Here is a 20,636-nt window from a genome sequence, read left to right on the forward strand (position 1 = left end):
GGGAGCTTCTGACTCTCTTCTCTCCCCCTTTCTTTCTCTGCTTTTTTTGTCTCTCCCTGTCTCTGTCTCTCTGTCTCTCTGTCTCTCTCTCTCTCTTCCCCCTCTTCTCCCCTTTTTCCTTCACCTCCATAACCTACCTAATAAATGTCCAACTTCACTCTGCATGGTTTGCCTATCCATTTCTCTCTCCCGCTGTCATCACATGGAGACCTAGAGATCTGCCATGTGGTCTTATGCACTGTCCCTGCTTGGGGCTGGCTGCTTTCAGGACCCCACAGAAAGCTGTCGGGGACTCATCACAAACCCATTACAGCTACTACAAATGTGACCCCAGGGTGTGAGGGTCCATGACAAACTGGAAGCCAAATGTGACATTGTTGCTCACATGGTACTGTACTAGTGATTTTACTTGAACTTGGGACACTTTTCCTCATACTGGATTGCCACGATGAGTCATGATGTGAGGGTCTGTGTCTAGTCTTATTGTATTATATAAGGCCATGTTCAGTGGGTATCCCTAGGAGGACTGCTATGGAAACATAGGAAACAGATGGGGAGTTGATCTTGGGGAGAGGGGAAGTAGGAGGAGAAACTGGGAGTAGTGGAGGGAGGGGAAACTGTGATAATACATGACAGAAGAATATAAGTTAAAAAATAAAAAGAATTAAAAGTGGGGGGATTGTAAATTCCTCCTTCAATGGTTCAGTTTGATGCTGAGGTCAGCAAGCACTTAGCAGGGCAGTCCCGTCAAAAGGTATGCTCTAAGAAGCCATGAAGCCATGAAGTTGTGAAAATGAATCCTGGTTTACCATTGAGATTACAAGATTTTGGAGCTGCCAGAGCAGTGAAATATCTACCAGAGAGCACAGGAAACAATGTGGAATAACATATACATTGTGTTCAACAAATATGGAGAGGTAGAGCCATCTAAAACTCTTGATGCTTGGCATGGAGTTACAGGGCTAGATATTTTCATTTCTGGGTTTTGATCTTGCTTTGGTTTGTTATTTTCTAACTCTTTTCCCATCCCTCCCTTTGTGAAAGTAATGTATACAATGTGTGTTGTAGGCTGAAGTATGTACCTGTTCTTTTGACTTTATGTAGGGGTACAGCTAAAGGATTGTCTTGAATCTCAAAGAGACTTTGGTCACTGAAGCAGTGTTAAGACTGTTGAAGTGAATGAGGACTTTTAAAGGTAAACTAAATGCATTATATATGATGATGCTGCCATGAGCTTATTTATGAGAACCAGGAGAAAAATGTAGTAGTTTGAATGATAATATCCCCATAGGCTCAAGGATTTGAACACTTGGTTTCTGGTGATTAGCACTATTTTGGGACGTGGAGCAGCCTCGATGGAAGAAACACTTCACTGGGGACAGGGAAGGGCTTGAGAGCTCGTGTCTTTGTCCTGTATCCTGATCACTGATCACTGTCTCCACTTTCTGTTTATTAAACAGACACTGACTGTGGGAACAAGGCAATGACATGTCAACATGTATTTGAAAGAAAAATACTAAATAATTTTATGAGATTTTTCAGTATCTGAAAAATAACATGTGTCTCATATTACCATTACAAAGGAGAAATTGTGAAGTTTAATCTTCAGTAAGATTGTGATAATATTATTTAAAGTATAATAATTTTTATTCAAAGTTACATAATATTTAATACTGTAAAAATTAAAAATTCATAAAGGAGATCAATTTGGCTGTTCAATGTATGACTAAAATTAGTTAATAAACTGAAATCATACTAGTTATAACTCTTTATTATATAATAACACAGAAATCAAGAGCCTTTTGAACAAATCTGTAAGTATCTACATAATTCTGTAGTACAAGTTTATAAAATATTTTGTACACAATTGTATAAGATTTAATTAGCAAAGTATTTACTCATGGTTAATTATTACCTTATTATAAACAATTACAAATTCTAAAAACAATTTTATCCATATACATCACTTACATATTCCCATCAACACGTAGACCACTTTTGAGACACTGTAGATCCAACAACCTCCTCTGTGTCCACAGTTATTAATGTGCCAGTAAAGGCAAGTTTCTTCTAATCCTTTTTTTAAAATCACTGGTACACCGCTAAATCCTATGAAGTAGTCAATGATTGTAAGTTCTCCATAGAAACACTTTGATCGCTATTAGAATAATTTCTTCTTAAAATACACACACATGCAATCCTCTAAACACATTATTTGAAATTCATAATGGTCTTTCATAGATTGACTTATTAACACTGGTAATCAATATCCTGAACCCTGAATATGAAATGGATACAAACGTTAACAGTGTGAAGTGATTTTAGAATTGTGTCTATGCTGTTGTTTACAGGGTAACTTAAAAGCAGTTGCTGAATTTGCATGGGATATTTAGGAGAACATATTTAGTTCAAAGGAAGTAAACTACATGATTTTGTTATTTCTAGTATCTGTAATGATACACAACTGTGAGATTTTTTAATGACTGAAATTGACTTAATGTTTTCTGATTGTATTCTCTTTTTTTTCCTACAGTACTCTTCCTATACTTGCAGGAGATTCCAAGATTCTCCAGTGGATGTATGAAACTACATATGGCACCAAACTGCACACACTCACGCAAACATGCACACATATACACTACTTTCGGGCACAATGTGCTACTGTCACTTAAAATGAAATACATTGCCTACTCATGTGTTTTATTTTCATTTAGCTTACAAACTTGTGAGATATCATAAATCTTCTATAATTCTTAGCTTTGGATTCATCCCCTATTTTTCTCTCATCCATCTCATCCCAATTCTCTTAATTATTAGCTCCCAGTATTTCTCTTCTGCCTCCCTTTTATTATACTTTTCCTCAGATACAAGATCATTGCTGCTTCATTTTGTGTAACGCTTCCTCTTGCTCATATTCCTGCTACTCCATCACTTCACTTCCTGTCTGAACCCTTCCGTTTCCTACTTTCATCTCACCTATATTCTGCTATCTCTCCTTCCCAAATGCATTCTATCAAGCAATGAATCATTTCAAGTTTCCACGTGTACTTTATGTTAACATGGAAATGAATGGAAGCTGTAGTCACATGAGATGGAACATTCTGAGTTGTGTCTTCTGACCTGGATGACATCACTCAGTATAATTTCTTTCAGTTATATTAATTTGCCTGAAAGTTTCTCAATGTCACTTTTTCTTTTCAGGTGAGTAATATGTATGTATGTATGTATGTATGTATGAATGTATGTATGTATGCATTCTCATTGCCCATTCACTAGCTGATGACCATCTAAGTTGACTCTATTCCTAGCTGTAATGGCTATAAAATCAGTGAACATGAATGTGCAAATACTTTGTAATAGCCTATAAACTCCTTTGGTTATATGCCCAGGAGTGGTATATCTGGATCATGTGGTAAGATCTAGTTCAGAGTTTGAACCGACGTATGCCACATTAGTAAATGATCCTGCTCCCTGAAGACATGTATTGTTAAATGAAAATCTCATTGCCAAACACGGTTTTCCTCTCCTTTGGATATTGGCCAGGGAGGACAGAGAGGTATCTGAAACAATACAGTCTAATGCCAGTGATCATAATCCCAACATAACCCAATCATAAGACCCTATTACTGAAGACACTGCACTCTTTGGTTATGAGACACAGAGAAAACAGCCCTAAGCTCCCGGCTTGCTTGTATTCACAGTGCTATAAGGCGCTATGCAGCCTGATGGAGGAGAAAAAGCAGCTCTAACCTAGCTAGCTCCAGACCCTGCCATAGTACCAACCTATGGTCTGGTAGCACCTTTGGTGCAAAAGTTGCAAGACCGTATATGGGGACAACCAACCACTCTCTTGATTGATTCTGAGGTCTCTTTGATGGAAGAAAATCATGACTTGTGCTGTAAACGTGGTCAAAAACAATGACTAGGGAAAATTATTTAAAGAACTCTTTTGGCTTGGGGACTTCACAGGCACATAAAAAGTATGAAATTACTGTGAGCATGTGGATGCTTTGTATGATCTCTTGGAGTTACTTGTCTGGTTTGGATCCAATTGCATGGCTCCAGGTGATGCAATATGATTGATGCATTTCTTTGTTTAACAGGATAGCTTTGATTTCACATAATTTCTCTCTATATTTAGCTATATTTTTAAAGGAATCTCCCAAATTACTTAGGAGATCTTGTCTTTTTCTACTTCCCATGTAGATTAGATCCATGTATGTCTCTATTAGGGTCCTCATTATTGTCCAGGTTCTCTGGGATTGTGAATTGTAGTCTGGTTTTCTTTGTTTTATGTCTACTAGCCACTTATCATTGAGTACATACGATATTTGTCTTTCTGGGTCTCAGTTACCTCACTCATTATAATGTTTTCTGGATCCATTCATTTGCCTGCAAATCTCAACATGTATTATTTTTTCTGCTGTATAGTACTCCATTGTGTAAATGTATCACATTTTCCTTATCCATTCTTCAGTCAAGTTGGGGAAGGAAGGGACAGGAGCAAAGGAAAATGTATAGTTCAATAAAATCAATAAAAAATTTAAAAATGGGGAGGAGACATTATGTTACAATGAGTGTACATGTATATACAGTAAACTATGTACCAGGTAGAAAACCCATGACTAAAATATAGAACTAGAAGTATTGGGAGAGCCTTAAAAAAGCAATCTCCTATTTTACATTATTGTTTACATCTAGGTTTAAATACATATATAGGCACATTTATATATTAAAAAAGGATGATTTGGTACATTGAAAATACATACCCATTAGTCTCCAAGTTGCAAGGCTCACACCCAAGCTCAGTGAACTATAACTGATAGGTGTACTTCTGAAAGCAAATAGCAATGGTATTACTTACGGGTGACATATGCTAGGTTTATGCTTTAAAAATACATTTATAAACATTATATAATTTATGGAATTATATTACAGATATATATATATATTTATATTTATATTACAGATCATCAGCTAACAGAAGTTCAATTTGGCTTATAGATATAGTGTAAATCTTTTGATTTTCCCATTCATTCTTTGCCAGCTCTTTATTCTTCCAAAGAGAAGGAACTTCATGTATTAAATTCCCCCTAAGCCTCCTTTTTTTTGAAATGACATAGTTCTCTGCCTCTCAATTCATCTTTCCTCATGCTGTCAGGCATAGGATTGTTTAGAATCCATTTCAGCTTTGTGAAGTCCACTCCACATTTTTCTAGTTTGTTGACTGTTTTGGATTCTGTACTCCACAAATTATATCAGCAATGTTACCTTGGAAGGAGAAGAAGGGTCAAATCAAGTCTCTGTCTTCAGGCTTCCTCCCCATAGTTACTCAGGGAGACTGAGTGCCACAGGAAGGTTTCCTCCTTACAGGTGTTTCTTCTCACCCTTAGTCCCTTGAGTAGGAGGTGGCTACACACCATACTCTGCAATAGTGTTCCTTACATCCAACCTGCAGCTTTATTCAGCTTTACTTACATAGTCCTAGTTTCTGAGTGTTTTCTTTCCTGTGTTACCCTTATTATAGTCATTATATTTGATATACAGCCATATGTTTAAATAGATGACAACTAACTTCACAATGTTTTAAATAAGTGGTGTCCACGCACAAGGATTCAAACAACTCTAATTCGTTCAGCAAGTCACACATGGAGAGAAGTCACTAACAAAGAAGCTTATTGGGAAGAAGAAAAGAACAGATTACATGGTTAAAAACAACTAAATTCCATATTTTAGTATGAAAGCGTTGAAAAATAAGAAAGAAGATATATGTATTTCTCACTGATTAAATATTTATTGAAGAAGAAAATTGACACATAGGTATATTATTCAGTTAGCATTTTGTCAAGAAACTTACTGCTTTATTTTCTTGTACTAAAACAGAAAACACTTTGCATAATGTCTCTTTTATAAAATTTGGCTTTACTATTTATGATAAATAGTTTCATAATCTGTATATAGAGCTTTCTGAAAAATTTCCTTTATTTCCTCACTTATTTTTACATTCTGATCACAGTTTCCTCTCCCTCTTCTGCCATTCCCTTCCCCTGCCTCCCATCTATACCTCCCAACCACTTCTCTGTCTCTGTTCAAAAAGGGGCAAGCCTCCCATGAGAGTCAACAAAATCAGGCACTCCAAATTGAGGCAGGACCAAGATCCTCCCCTGTATAAAGGCTGGGAGAGGTAACCATGCATGGGTCACAAGATTCCCAAAAGCCTGTTCAAGCTTCAGGGATGGGTCCTGATCCTACTACAGGGAGCCCCACAAACAAACCAAGCTACAGAACTGTCACACACATGCAAAGGGCCTTGGTAAGTCCCATAGAGCCTCTTTAGTTTTCAGTCCAGAGTCCATGGATATCCACTAGCCAAGGTCTGCTCTCTCTGTGGATTCTTCAGTCAAGATATTGACCTCCCCTAACTCCTACAATCCCTCTTCCTTCACTTCAACAGAAATCCCAGAAGTCAGGCCAGTGCTTGGCTATGGATCTCTGCATCATCTGTTTCTACCTATTATTTGATGAAGGCTCTCTGATGACAATTAGGGTAGATCTGATTACAGGTAATAGCATGTTGTAGAATAATTCAATTATATATTTCTGTACAATGGAAATATATATAACTCTCATTTGTTTAATAAAGAAGCTGACTGTCCAATAGTTGAATAGAAGAGAAATAGGTGGGAGAGTCAAACTGAGAATGATAGGAAGAAGAAGGGCAGAATCAGGGCCATCAGCCAGACTCAGGGAGCAGGAAATGAACGTTTCATGCTATATACCTGTACAAAACACATGAGAGTGTGTAAATAAGGAAGATGAGTTAATTTAAAATGTAGGAACGAGTTAGTAATAAGCATGAGCTATTGGCCAAACATTTATAATTAATGTTTATACTCAGAATGGTTATTTGGTCCTGGGCAGTGGGGACAAAAAAGGTCCCTCTCGCCAGGTGATGGTGGCACACATCTTTAATCCCAACATTCAGGAGGAAGGCAGACAGAGTTTGAGGCCAGCCTGGTCTACAAGAACTAGTTTTGGGACAGGCCCTATAGAAAATCCTGTCTTGAAAACAAACAAAAACCCCAAAATAGTTTCCTCTATAGTTGCCAGTTTAGGCACCATCTGAACTATTGACAGGAATCTTAGTGCTGTCCTTGTGGATTCCTGGGAGTTTCCATGGCACCAGGTTTCTTCCTAACCCTGAAATATTCCACCATCAAGACAACTCTTTCTATACTCTCAATCTTTGACCCACCACTAACCTCACTACCAGATCCCTCATGTTCTGATCCCTCCAAACCCCCATTAACACAACACTCCTGTCCCCAGTTTACCCAGAACATCTATTTCCCATTTCCAGGGAAATCCATGTATCTACTTTTGGGTATGCTTTGTTATACAGCTTCTTTAGGGATGGGGAATATGTAGCATGGTTATCCTTTACAGCAAATATCCACTTATGAGTCAGAACATACCATGTTTGTCTTTATGGGTCTGAATTATCTCACTCAGGATGTTTTTTTTTTCTAGTTCTATCTGTTCACCTTAAGATTCCATGATGCCATTGTTTCTTACAGCTGAGTAATACTCCATTGTGTTAATGTTCTACTTTTTTTTTACCCATTCTTTGGTTAAGGCACATCTAGGTTGTTTATAGGTTCCAGTTATTGCACATAACCCTGCTATATGAACATAGTTGAGCAAGTGTCTTTGTGTTACGATTGAGCACAGTTGGGTATATTCCCAAGATTGGTATAGCTGGGTCTTAACATAGACTGATGCTCAATTTTCTGAGAAACAACTGGACTGATTTCCAAAGTAGCTGTACAACTTTGCATTCCCACCAGCAGTGGAAGAGTGTTCCCTTATTCCAAGTGCTCTCCAACATAGGCTGTCAGAAGTGGTTAGGATCTTAGCTATTCTATAAGATGGTATCTCAGAGTCATTTTGATTTTCATTTACTTGAGGGTTAAAGATTATAAACAATTACATAACTTTATCTCAGTCATTGGACATTCTTCTGTTGAGAATTCTCTTTTTAAATTTGCACCCATTTTAAATGAATTATTCGATATTTTGATGTCTAGTTTCTTAAGTTCTTCATATATTTAATAAAATAGCCCTCCATCAGTTGTGGTGTTGATGAAAATCTTTTTCAATTCTGCTATTTGTAGGCTGCTATTTGTTCTATTGGCAGTGTCTGTTACATTAAATAAGATTTTCTGTTTCAGGAGGTCCCATTTATTAATTTTTGATCTTATCATCTGTGTTACTGGTATTTTACTCCAGAAGTTGTCCCCCAAGGCAATGTGTTCAAGAATGCTTCTCACTTTCTCATCTATCAGCTTCAGTATAACTGGATTTATGTTCAGGACTTTGATCCACGTGAACTTGAGTTTTGTACAAGCAGATAGTTGTGGATATACTTGCAATCTTCTACATGCCACCATCCAGCTATGCAAGCACCATTTTTTGAGAATGTCTTCCTGTATCCATTGTATAATTTTTGCTTCTTTGTCAAAACTGAGATGTTCATAGTTGTCTAGATTTACTTCTGAGTCTTTGATTTGATTCCATTTGATCAGCCTGTCTGTTTTTATGCCAATACTATGTGGTTTTTATTACTGTAGCTCTACAGTAGAGTCAAAGTCAGGAATGGTAATCCCTTGGGAAGTTCCTTTATTGCACAGAATTGTATTGTTTTGGCTATCCTGATATTTTTGTTTTTCCATATGAAGTTGGGTATTATTCTTTAAGGGTCTGTAAAGAATTGTGTTGGAATTTTGATGAGGATTTCATTGAATCTGTAGATTACTTTTGGAAACATTGCCATTTTTACAATGTTAATCCTACCAGCCCATGAGGATGGAAGATATCCATCTTCTGATATCTTCTCCATTTATTTCTTCAAAGATCTTGTCATACAGATTTTTCCTTGTTTGGTTAATCCCAAGATATTTTATATTTTTATGGCAATTATAAAGAGTATTGTTTCACTGATTTCTTTCTCAGCCCATTTATTGTTTGTATATAAGAAGGGTATTGATTTTTTGTTTTGTTTTGTTTTTGATTAATCTTGTATTGAGCCACATCACTGAAAGTGTTCATCAGTTGTAGAAGACCCCTTATAGAATTTTTGGGACCATTTAGGTATACTATCATATCGTCTCCAAATACCAAAAGTTTGAGTTCTTCCTTTTCAATTTTTAATTATTTGATCTCCTTTTTTCTTCTTATTGCTATATCTAGAAATTCTAGTACTGTAATGAATAGGTATGGAGAGATCGTTTACCCTTAATTTGTTGCTGATTTCAGTGGAATTGCTTTGAGTTTTTCTCCATTTAATTTGACGTAGGCTATAGGCTTGTTATAACTTACCTTTCTTGTGTTTGATCATGTCCTTTACATTCATACTCTCTCCAGGACTTGTATCATGAACAGTGTTGGATTTTGACAAAGTGCTGTACTGCATCTAACAAGATGATAACATGATTTTCCTCCTTTTAGTGTTTTTATATGCATTGACAATTTGTTTATTGTATTGACATGCAATGTATTCATTGCTGCATCTCTGAGATAAAGCTTGCTTGATTATTCTTGATGATTTTTTAAAATTATTTTAATTGAATTTATTGAGCTATATATTTTCTCTGCTCCTCACCCTTCCTTTCCCCTCCCCTTCCATCCTCTTCTAAGGTCCCCATGATTTTTTTAATGTAATCTTGGTTCATTCCACCAGTATTTTGTTGCATCAATGTTCATGAGGGAGATCGATCTATCATTCCCTTTATTTGTTATATCTTTGTGTGGTTTGGGTAGCAAGGTAACTGGCCTTATAAAATAATTTAGTAATGAGTCCTTGTTTTTATTGTGTGGAAAAATTTGAGGAATGCTGGTATGAATTATCCTTTGAAAGTCTAGTAGGATTCTGCATTGAAACCTTCTGACCCTGGGACTTTTTTAGTTTGGAGACTTTGATGACTGAAACTGTTTCTTTTGAGGTTGTATGTCTATTTAAATTGGTTATCTGGTCTTGATTAAATTATGATATGAGGAATCTATCAAGAAAATTGTCTATTTATTTTATATTTTCCATTTTTTAGGAATACAAATCTTTGAAGTATGACCTAAAGAGTCGCTGGTTTTCCTTAGTGTCTGCTATGTCCCCCTTTTTGTTCTTATTTTGTTAATTAGAATATTCTATGTCTGCCTGTAGTCAGTTTGGATAAGTATTTATCTATCATGTTGATTTTCTCAAAGAATCAAGTTTTGTTTTCTTGATTCTTTGTATTGTTTTCTTTGTTGCTATTTTATTAATTTTAGTCATGAATTTGATTATTTCCAGCCATCTATCCCTACTAGGTGAGTTTACTTCCTTTTGTTATAGAGCTTTCAGGTATGCTGTTAAGTTGCTAGTGTAAGATTTCTATAAATTGCTCATGTAGGCACTTAGTGCTATGAATGTTCCTCCTAGCACTGCTTTTACAGTGTCCCATAATTTTAGGCATTCATTCACATGGAATTCTAGGAATTCTTCAATTTTTTTTGCATTTCTTCCTTGAAGGTTTCTCTTTATGTGTTATTTAATCTTTCTCCTTTGTAGCTCTTAATTCTCTTTCTTTATTCTGCATACTTAGTGTTTTAATTATTATGTGGTAAGGGGACTTTTTTAAGCAACTTTATTTGATTTTCTATAAGCTTCTTGTACCATTATAGAAATATCCTTTAGGTTGGAAAGTACTCTTCTATGATTTCGTTAAATATATTTTCTGAGTATATGAGCTGATCTGGTGTTTTTCTCCTTCTTCTATCCTTATTCTTAGATTTGGTATTTTCATGATATTCCAGATTTTCCTGGATATTTTGTGTTATGATTTTTTTTGATGTAATAGTTTCTTTCACCAATGAATCTATTTACTCTATTGTATATTCAACATGTGAGATTCTCTCTTCCATCTCTTGCATTTTGTTGGTGATGCTATTTTGCATCTGCAGTTCTTTACCCAGATTTTTCATGTCCAGATTTCCCTCATTTTGTGTTTTTTTATTGCTTTTATTGAAATTTTCAAGTCTTGAAACATTTCCTTCACCTCTTTGTTTTTCCTTGCTTTCTTTAAGGAATATATTGATTTCTTCCAATTTTTGGTTCGTCTTTTACAACATTGCTTTGATGGATTTTTTATTTCCTTTTTAGGGGCCTCTATCATCTTCATAAAGTTATTTTTAAGTTTGTCTTCTTGTGATTCAGCTGCACTGGAATGTTCAGGTTTGCTGTTGCATGGTCACTGGTTTCTGGTGGCACCATATTGCTCTTTCTGTTGTTGAATGTATTCTTACACTGGCAATTATGCATCTGGGTTAGGGATGATTGTATGTATGGGTGTTGATTATTGTGTTGTCTTTGTTGGGTGGGTGTTTTATTCCTTTATTATCAGCTTCTTTTTTTAGCTTTTGGCAGAGATGGCCAAGAGTTCTGGTGATTGGTAGATCTTCAGGTCCAGTAGGATTGTCTCAGGTGAGGTTTGTGGTCATTTGGGTACCTAGATCCAGCATATCCTCCTGTTCTTCTGGCTGATGTGGGCTGTACCTGTGCCTAGGAAGTCTTTTCTTCCAACTGGTGTGGGCTGTGTTTGTGCCTATGTACTCTGCTGGGGTTTGGGGTGAGGGCTAGCTGAAGGGAGGTTATGAGGTGGGTGGTTGTTGGATGGCAGAGTGGGTCTTGGGGGAACAGAATAAGGTATGTGTTGGCCAAGGTGGTACAGTCTACAGCCAGGTCTCTCATCTGCTGACTGACTGCTAAGGAGTGCCAGATTTCAGAATTTTAAATATAAATTGGAATGCGGAGGCAGTGAGCTCCACAGGAACAAGACTGAACCAGCTACCTAGACTAGAGGGGCCTGAGAAAGTGAACTCCAAGTGAGTGGGAGCAGATCCACACCAGGGATATTTATGAACGCAAGACTGAGCCAGCAACCTGTGTCAGAGAAGACCTGAGACAGCAAATAGACCTAAGCCAGGACCCCTTTGGGTCAGGATGTGAGTATAGGACCTCTGAGGAACTAGGCCTGAGCCAGGACCTCTGCAGGTCTGGGCTTGAGTCTAGGACCTCTGAGTGAGTTGGCAGGAACCAGAAATCTCTAAAGGTCCAACCATGAGTCGGGGACCTCTGAGGGAGAAGGTCTGAGCCAGGGCCTCTGCGGATATTGGCCCAACGAAGTCTGGGACCTCCGAGGGAATAGATCAGAAATAGAGACCTTGGTGGAAACAACCGCCAAGTCAGGGACCTTTGCAGGAATGGATTCAGACCAGGGACATTTCCAAAAACAGGTCTGAGCCAACAACATAGGCTAGAGCAAGCCTGAGACAGCAAACTCCAAGGGAGCAAAGCAAAGCCAGGGAGTGTTGAGTGACCTCCAGGAAGATCAAGAGATCCATAGGGTAACTAGAACCATGTCACTAACAGCCATCTGAGCTTTGGATTCACGGGCACCTAGAAGATTAATCAGCAGAATCACAGAAAGCCCGACCATACCTATTAGAGGAAAAGATGAATACAGAAGTTAAGAACACATGCCACGCCACAAAAAGCAAAAGACACCAGTAAAACCTAAAGACCCTACAACAACAAGGCTTGAACAACCAAATATAGATGAAGCAGAAGACAATGATCTAAAAGTAACTTCAGGAGAATGTTTGAAACACTTAAAAAGGAAATGAGAAATTCCATCAAAGAAATGGTGGAAAAGACAAACAAACAATTGGAAGACATCAGCAATCCCTTAAAGAAAACCAAGAAAAAGCAATCAAACATATGAAAGAAACTATTCAAGATTTGAAAACTGAAACAAAGATAATAAAGAAAACATAAGCCAAGGGATTTATAGAAACAGAAATAATGAGAAAATGATCAGAACCACAAATGCAAGCATGTACATCAGAATACAAAAGATGGAAGAGAGAAACTCAATTGCTGAATATATAATAGATGAAATAGACTCATCAGTCAAAGAAAACGTTAAATCTAATGAAAGATTAACCCAAAATTTCCAGGAAATATGGGACACCATGAAAAGGCCAAACCAAAAAATAAGAGGTATAGAAGAAGGAGAAGTTCAACTCAAAAGTACAGAAATATATTTAATGAAATCATAGATGAAAGTTTCCCAACCTAAAGAAAGATATGCCTATGAAGATACAAGAAGCTTACAGAACACCAAACAGACTGGATCAAAAAAAAAAAGAATTTCCCACACCACATAAATAATCAAAATACTAAATGTACAGAATAAAGAAAGAATAAAGGAAAAAGGCCAAGTAACATGTAGCAGCAGACCTACCAGAATTAAATCTGAGTTTTCATTGGATACAATGAAAGCTAGAAGGTCAAGTCAGAAGGTCGTGGACAAGCATTATGCAGACATTAAGAGACCATGGGTCCCAGCACAGACTGCTATACCCAGAAAAACTTTAAATTACCATAGAAGGACAAAGCAAGATATTCCATAACAAAACCAGATTTAACCAATACCTAGCCCCAAACCCAGCCCTACACAAAATACTAAAGGAAAACTCCAACCCAAAGATGTTGGCTACATCAACAAAACCATAGACAATTGATAGTCTCATAACAGCAAATACCAAAAAGGGAAAAATGCACAAATTAACATCACCAACAATGAAAACCAAATTAACAGGAGATAGCAATCACTGGTCATTAATATCCCTTAATATAAATGGACTCAACTTACCTATAAAAAGGCACAGGCTAAAAGATTGGATACAAAAACAATGCATCTTTCTGCTGCATACAAGAAACGCATCTCAACCTCAAAGACAGAGATTGCCTCAGAGTAAATGGTTGGGGGAAACATTCTAATCAAATGGGCCTAAGAAACTAGCTGGTATAGCTCTCCTAATAGCTAACAAAATAAACTTCAAACTAAAATCAATCAAAATAGGCAAAGAAGGACATTTCATATTATTCACAGGAAAAATCTATCAAGAAGAAATCTCAATATTGAACATCTATGCCTCAAATACAAGGCCATCCTCATAAGTCAAAGAAACACTTCTAAAGCTTAAATCATATATTAAGCCCTACACATTAATAAGAGGGGGAAACTTCAACACTCCACTCTCACCACTGGACAGACCAGTCTGAGAAAAAAAATAACAGAGAAATAAGGGAACTAACAGATGTTATGACTCAAATGGACTTAACAGTCATCTATAGAATATTCCACCTAAACATAAAAGAATATACTTTCTCAGCACCTCATGAAACCTTTTCAACAACTGACCACATATCAGTAACAAAACAAATATCAACATATACCAAAAAATTGGAATTACCCCGTGTATCTTATCAGATCACCAAGGCTTAAAACTAGAAGTCAACAGCAATACTAATTTCAGAAAGCCCACAAAGACACGGAAATTAAACAATACTCACTTGAATCATGAATGGGTCAAGAAAGAAATGAAGGGAGAAATTAATGGCTTCCCTGATGAAATCATTTCCCAGATGAAAATGATCACACAAAATCCCCAAATTTATGGGATACAATGAAAGCAGTGTTAAGAGGAAAGCTCATAGCATTAAGTGCCTACATAAAAAAGCTGGGAAAATCCCACACTAGTGATTTAACAGAACATTTGAAAATCTTAAAACAAAAAGAAGGAAACTCAACAAGAGAACTAGACATCAGGAAATGACCAAATTGAGAGCTGAAATCAACAAAATAGAAACAAAGAAAACAATACAAAAATCAATGAGACAGAGTTGGTTCTTCGATAAGATCAACAAAATAGACAAACCTCTATCCACACTAAACAAAAGGCAGAGAGAAAATATCCAAATTAACAAAATCAGAAACAAAAAGGGGGCATAACAACAGACATGGAGGAAATGCAGAGAATCATTAGGTCATATTTCAGAAATCCATATTCAACAAAATTGGAAAACAAAGTAAACAGACAACTTTCTGGATAAATAACTCTCACCAAAATTAAATGAAGACCAGATAAGCAAATTAGACAGACCTACAACTGCTGAAGAAATAGAAACAGTCATCAAAAGTCTCCCAACCCCCCAAAAAAAGAAGAAAAAAGAAAAAAAAACTAGAATCAGATGGTTTCAGCTCAGTTTACAAGATTTTCAAAGAATAAATACAAACACTTCTCAAATTATTCCAAGCAATAGAAACAGTAGGAACATTGTCAAATTCTTTTTATGAGGCTACAATTACCCTGACACCAAAACTACATAAAGACATTACTATGAAAGAGAGGTACAAAACAATCTTACTCATGAACATTGATGCAAAAATAGTAAATGAAATACTGGCAAAGCAAAACCAAGAGCACATCAGAACCATCATCAAGTCAGCTTCATCCCACTGATGCAGGGATGGTTCAACACAGAAAAATCTGTCAATGTAATTCATATAAGCAATCTGAAAAATAAAAACTACATGATCATCTCACTAGATGCTGAAAATGCTTTCGACAAAATACAACATCCCTTCATGATAAAAATCTTGGAGAGAACAGGGATACAAGGAACATAGCTAAACATAATAAAGGCAATATACAGTCAGCCAACAGCAACAATCAAACTAAATGGAGAAAAACTCCAGCAATCCCACTGAAATCAGGTACAAGACAAGGTTTTCCACTCTCTCCAAATATATTCAATATAGTTCTTGAGGTCCAAGCTAGAGCAATAAGATACGAAAAGGAGATCAAGGGGATACAATTCGGAAAAGAAGTCAAACTCTCACTATTTGCTGATGATACAATAGTTTACATTAGTGACCCCAAAAATTCTACCAAGGAACTACTACAACTCATAAACACTTTCAGTAATGTAGCAGGATGCAATATTAACTCAAAAAAACAATAACCCTCCTGTACACAGATGATAAATGAGCTGAGAAAGAAATCAGAGAAACATCACCCTTCACAATAGCCACAAATAGCATAAAATATCTCAGAGTAACTCTAACCAAACAAGTGGAATACTTATATGACAAGAATTTTAAATCTTTGAAGAAATAAATTGAAGAAAACACGAGAAAGTGAAAAGATCTCTCATGCTCTTGTGTAGGTAGAATTAACATAGTAAAAGTGGCAATTTTACCAAAAGCACTCTACAGATTCAATACAATGCCCATCAAAATCCTAGCATATAAGATCTGGATATTAATCCACACACCTTCGAACACTTGATTTTTAACAAAGAAGCAAAAAATATCAAATGGAAAAAAGAAAGCATATTTAAAAAGGATGCTGGCGTAACTGGAAATCAACATGTAGAAGAATGAAAATAGATTAATAACTAACATGACACACAAAACTGAAGTCCAAATGGACCAAAGACCTCAACATAAAGCCAGCCACACTGAACTTCACAGAAGAAAAATTGGGAAATAAACTTGAGCACATTGGCACAGAAGACCACTTCCTAAATATAACCCCAGTAGCACAGACACTGAGAGAAACAATTAATAAATGGGACTTCCTGAAACTGAAAAGCTTTTAAAGCAAATAACACAGTAAACAAGACATGTCAAAAATACTGATGACAACTTATGCTGGAGAGGTTGTGGGGTAAAGGGATTACTTCTGCATTACTGATGGAAATGTAAGCTGGTACAGCCTCTTAGGATGTTACTTTGGCAATTTCTCAGAAAATTAGGAAACTACCTTCCTCAAGACTCAGTAATACCACATTGGGGTATATATCCAAAGGATGATAAATTGTGCCACAAAGACATATGCTCAACTATGTTCATAGCAGCATTGTCTTTCATTGCCAGAACGTGGAAACAGGCTAAATGCCCCTCGACCGAATAATGGGTAATGAAAATGTGGTACATTTACACAATGGAGTACTATACAGCAGAAAAATAATGATATCTTGAATTTTAAAGGCAAATGGATGAAGCTAGAAAACATCATTTTGAGTGAGGTAACCCACATCCAGAAAGACTATCATGTGTACTCACTAGCAAGTGGTTTTTAAACATAATGCAAAGAAAACCAGACCACAAATCACAATCCCAGAGATCCTAGATAATAATGAGGACCCCAAGAGAGACATACATATATCTAATATACATGGGAAGTAGAAAAAGACAAGATCTCCTGAGTAAATTGAGAGCATGGGGACCTTGGAAGAGGGTTGAAGAAGACATTTGGCTTGTATATTTCAAACCATCTTTAAAGAAGTCATATTCATAATTTTCTAAAAATTTCTGTGTGTCTGTGTGTGTGTGTGTGTGTGTGTGTGTGTGTGTGTGTGTGTGTGCATGCACATGGGGTGGTTAGAGAGGAGATGCTGTAGGAGTACAAGAAAAATTTTCAAGAATTGTTTATTTTTTTTTCTGCCTTGTGAGTTCAAAGGATTGAATACAGGTCCTCAGACATGGTAAAAAGTTTCTATACTCACTGAAGCATTTTATCAATTCAAGCATGGCTTCCTTTGCATTTTGTCTTTGTCTGATTTTATACATTAGTTATTAGAATTATCATTCATTTAGATGCACAAATGGGAAGTCTGAATATGATTCTATAACCCTAGTCTAACATTTAGAAAACTAAGTACTGCCTGAATATGATCTATCATATTTTCTATTAACATTATCATTACAATCTCATTTTCTTTTTGCCAATTTCCTCTTTTGGCTCCATTTTCCTGACTTTCTTCAATCGACCCTAAAAGATGTCTATCTCATTGGAAATCCCATCAAGGAAGTGGCAGAAGCAGAGGATTACGTATTTGAGGGTAGCTTAGGTTATATAGAAAGACCTTGTTCAGAAAAGAAAGCAAAATGATGGAACTACATAGAAAAAATAAAACAACATATATCTCATCAATATTGCTTTTCATTTTTAGAGAATTCCACTCTTCATATAATGAATCTTGATCAAACACACCCCTATTTTTCCTCCCCTATAGCTCCTTCTTATTCTCTATCAGGCCTTTGCTTCCATCAGAACCAAACACTTGCTAGGATAGTCTACACATTGCTGTCTCTACCTTAACTCCACAGCTAATTGAGATCATGCCAGAAACAAGCTATATTTTGTCATTTTGTTATTCAGATCTTACATAATTGTTAGGATTCAAATACAGTTGTTAACCTCTTTTTTTTCTTTTTTACAAAAAAAAAAAAAACAGTTTCAGAATATGCCCTTTTAATCAGTTCCTAGAATAAAAATCAATGTTAGGAGGACATAAACTATTCTGGAAGAACACATGAATGAAAATGTGGTCTCAATTTAGAATAATAAGTTAAAACTGTAAAAGTTACTGTGTTCTTCTGTGGATGACTCTAGTGTTTCCTCATAGCCAGGATTTTAATGTAGAACTGGATTAAATACCCAGACCAGTGAAGGAACTTTATACTAAAATAGGTTTCAATTGAAATTTTCCCATTTATGGATTTTTCATGTAGTGTTAAACAAAATAAAAGTAAGTTTAGTTTGTTACTGGTAAACAGATACCTATATTTTCTACAAAATTTGAAAGTAATATGTGAAATTCCAAAATCTTACACTTATTTTGAGTTTAATTTGAGACCAAATGTAACATCTATATATTAAGAAATAATAAAAAATTAAAAAGAAAAATTATACCTACACACGAATTTTAACAATATAAGTATTTCATCTTTATATTTACTGCTATAAATCACAAGATATCATTTCCTTTAATAATCTGAAATATTTCTAAGTATATCCTTCTTTTGTATTAAGTAAATAATAATTATGAAAATTACATACTTACTGGAGAATAGACAAGCTGACAGCTACACTAGACAAATTAGCAAAAATGACTGAAGAAAAGAAAAAAGCAAAAAACAAAGGTAATGAGTCACATTTGTTACTACATTTTCCAGAAGTGGCATCAATAAAATGATCATCAGAATCTGAAGTTGCCAATCCTTCCTTAATGCAAGAGCAATTGTAGTATGTCTGTAAATATTGAACACAAATACAGTATTTCAGAAACAGAGAAGAGATAATAGCTTTAGTACTATAAAAATAAAAATTAAATCAATATTTAAAGGGAGACTGTACAGAGTTTTGATTGTTTTTCTGTTAATATTTTTAATTTAGTGATATTAAAATATAATGATGACTTTCCCCCTTCCTTTCTTCATTCCAAAACTTTCTATGTATCCTTTTCCAAATTCATAGCCTTTTTTCTTAAGGCAAGTTGCTCAATATGTATAATATTATTTGTATTTATGCTTTTAGGGTTGACATTTTGGTATTCGATAACCAATTGGTGGGCGTTTCCATAAAGAAGAATATTCTCCTGCTCTCAGCATTCCATAGCTAGGATCTCATTATGTAGCCCTGGCTGGCCTGGAACTCACAAAGATAAGTTTGCCTCTTCTTCCAGAGCACTGGGATTAAAGACATTTGCAATCATATCCAGATTATACTGCCTACTTTTAATGAATAAACTTGTGTTATACCTGCCATACATTATTTAGAAATTCAATATTAGTTATAAAATGTATAGTATTTTACATGGCAATGTATTATTTTATGCATATGCTTTTGTGGGTATAAAATCCTTTTAAATGAGGAGAGTGTTACATTTAAGAAATAATTATCATTTTATGCTTTTTATCATTGAATATGATGATAGATTAAGCACAAATAAAGGTATGTAGTGAATAAATTAAATTAAATAGCTAAGATTTGAAATATAGACAATACCCCAACTCTGAAAGATTGTGTAACCATGTTCATAATTTCTTTTGTGAATAATCATGGCAACATTTATTTTTTTTATCAGAGTAGACACATTGTTTCTGAGATGAAATATGTTCAAGAGTACAAAGATCAGCAACTGTAATCCCAGCACTGAAGCGGCAGAAGTGCACACACAAACACACACACACACACACACACACACACATACACACACACACACACACACACACACACACACACACACACACACCAGAAATCAGTATTTGGAGTAATTTGGAATATGGACCATTAGTCCATATTCATCATTGTGAAACATTGCAACACTCAAGAAGACATGGTTCTAGAGAAGGAGCTAAGTGTTCCACATTTTGATCCTCAGACAACAGGAGGTGAACTGAGTCCAACATCGGTGTAGTTTGAATATATGAGACCTCAAAGCTGGCCACCACAGTGACACACTTCTTCCAGCAAGGCCACAGCACCTTACACTCAACTTCCTAAGAACCTATGGGGGCCAAGTAAATTCAAACCACCACAGAGATGAAGAGATTATATAGGAATTCATTAGACCATTTAAAATGCCTTGAGCTAAAAAATGATAATTATAACCGAGAAACACCAACAAAGTAAATATACTGCTGATAAAAAGTTATAAACGCCCTGGGCCTGAGGGGTTCAGAAAATAAGAGTATAAAATTGTATAGCATAAATATAAAAACAAGCTAAAATGATCTTTCTGCCAAAGTTTCTAAATGTCTGTATGCCAAAAAACAGCTTAAATTGAGGATATATTGTAAACAATACAACAGAACATCCTGCTTAAGAAGGCGAACAATGATACAAGACAAAAGGAAAGGTTTTATGTAATATTATGTGGCTACTATGAAGAAAAAAGGCAAGGC

The 20,636-nt window shown here is 35.7% G+C and overlaps 1 protein-coding gene across 4 annotated transcripts in view; it reads right to left on the reverse strand.

Moving 5' to 3' along the window:
- The window catches only part of LOC148123308 (solute carrier organic anion transporter family member 6C1-like), an 81,262-nt gene that overhangs the window by 14,575 nt on the left and 46,051 nt on the right, over positions 1-20,636 (reverse strand). For all 4 annotated transcript variants that reach the window (XR_015737773.1, XM_087905949.1, XM_087905946.1 and 1 more), the window contains 3 exons: positions 18,794-18,981; positions 4,770-4,834; positions 1,972-2,109 (listed from right to left, as the gene is read on the reverse strand). Coding sequence is in view for 3 of the 4 variants with exons in the window: in XM_087905949.1 (XP_087762075.1) it covers positions 1,972-2,109; positions 4,770-4,834; positions 18,794-18,981 (391 nt within the window). In the remaining variant the exon portion in view is untranslated. The remainder of the gene's footprint in view (positions 1-1,971; positions 2,110-4,769; positions 4,835-18,793; positions 18,982-20,636) is intronic.

Source organism: Myodes glareolus, chromosome 1 (genome assembly GCF_982192425.1).
Source record: "Myodes glareolus chromosome 1, mMyoGla1.1, whole genome shotgun sequence".
Taxonomy (NCBI): domain Eukaryota; kingdom Metazoa; phylum Chordata; class Mammalia; order Rodentia; family Cricetidae; genus Myodes; species Myodes glareolus.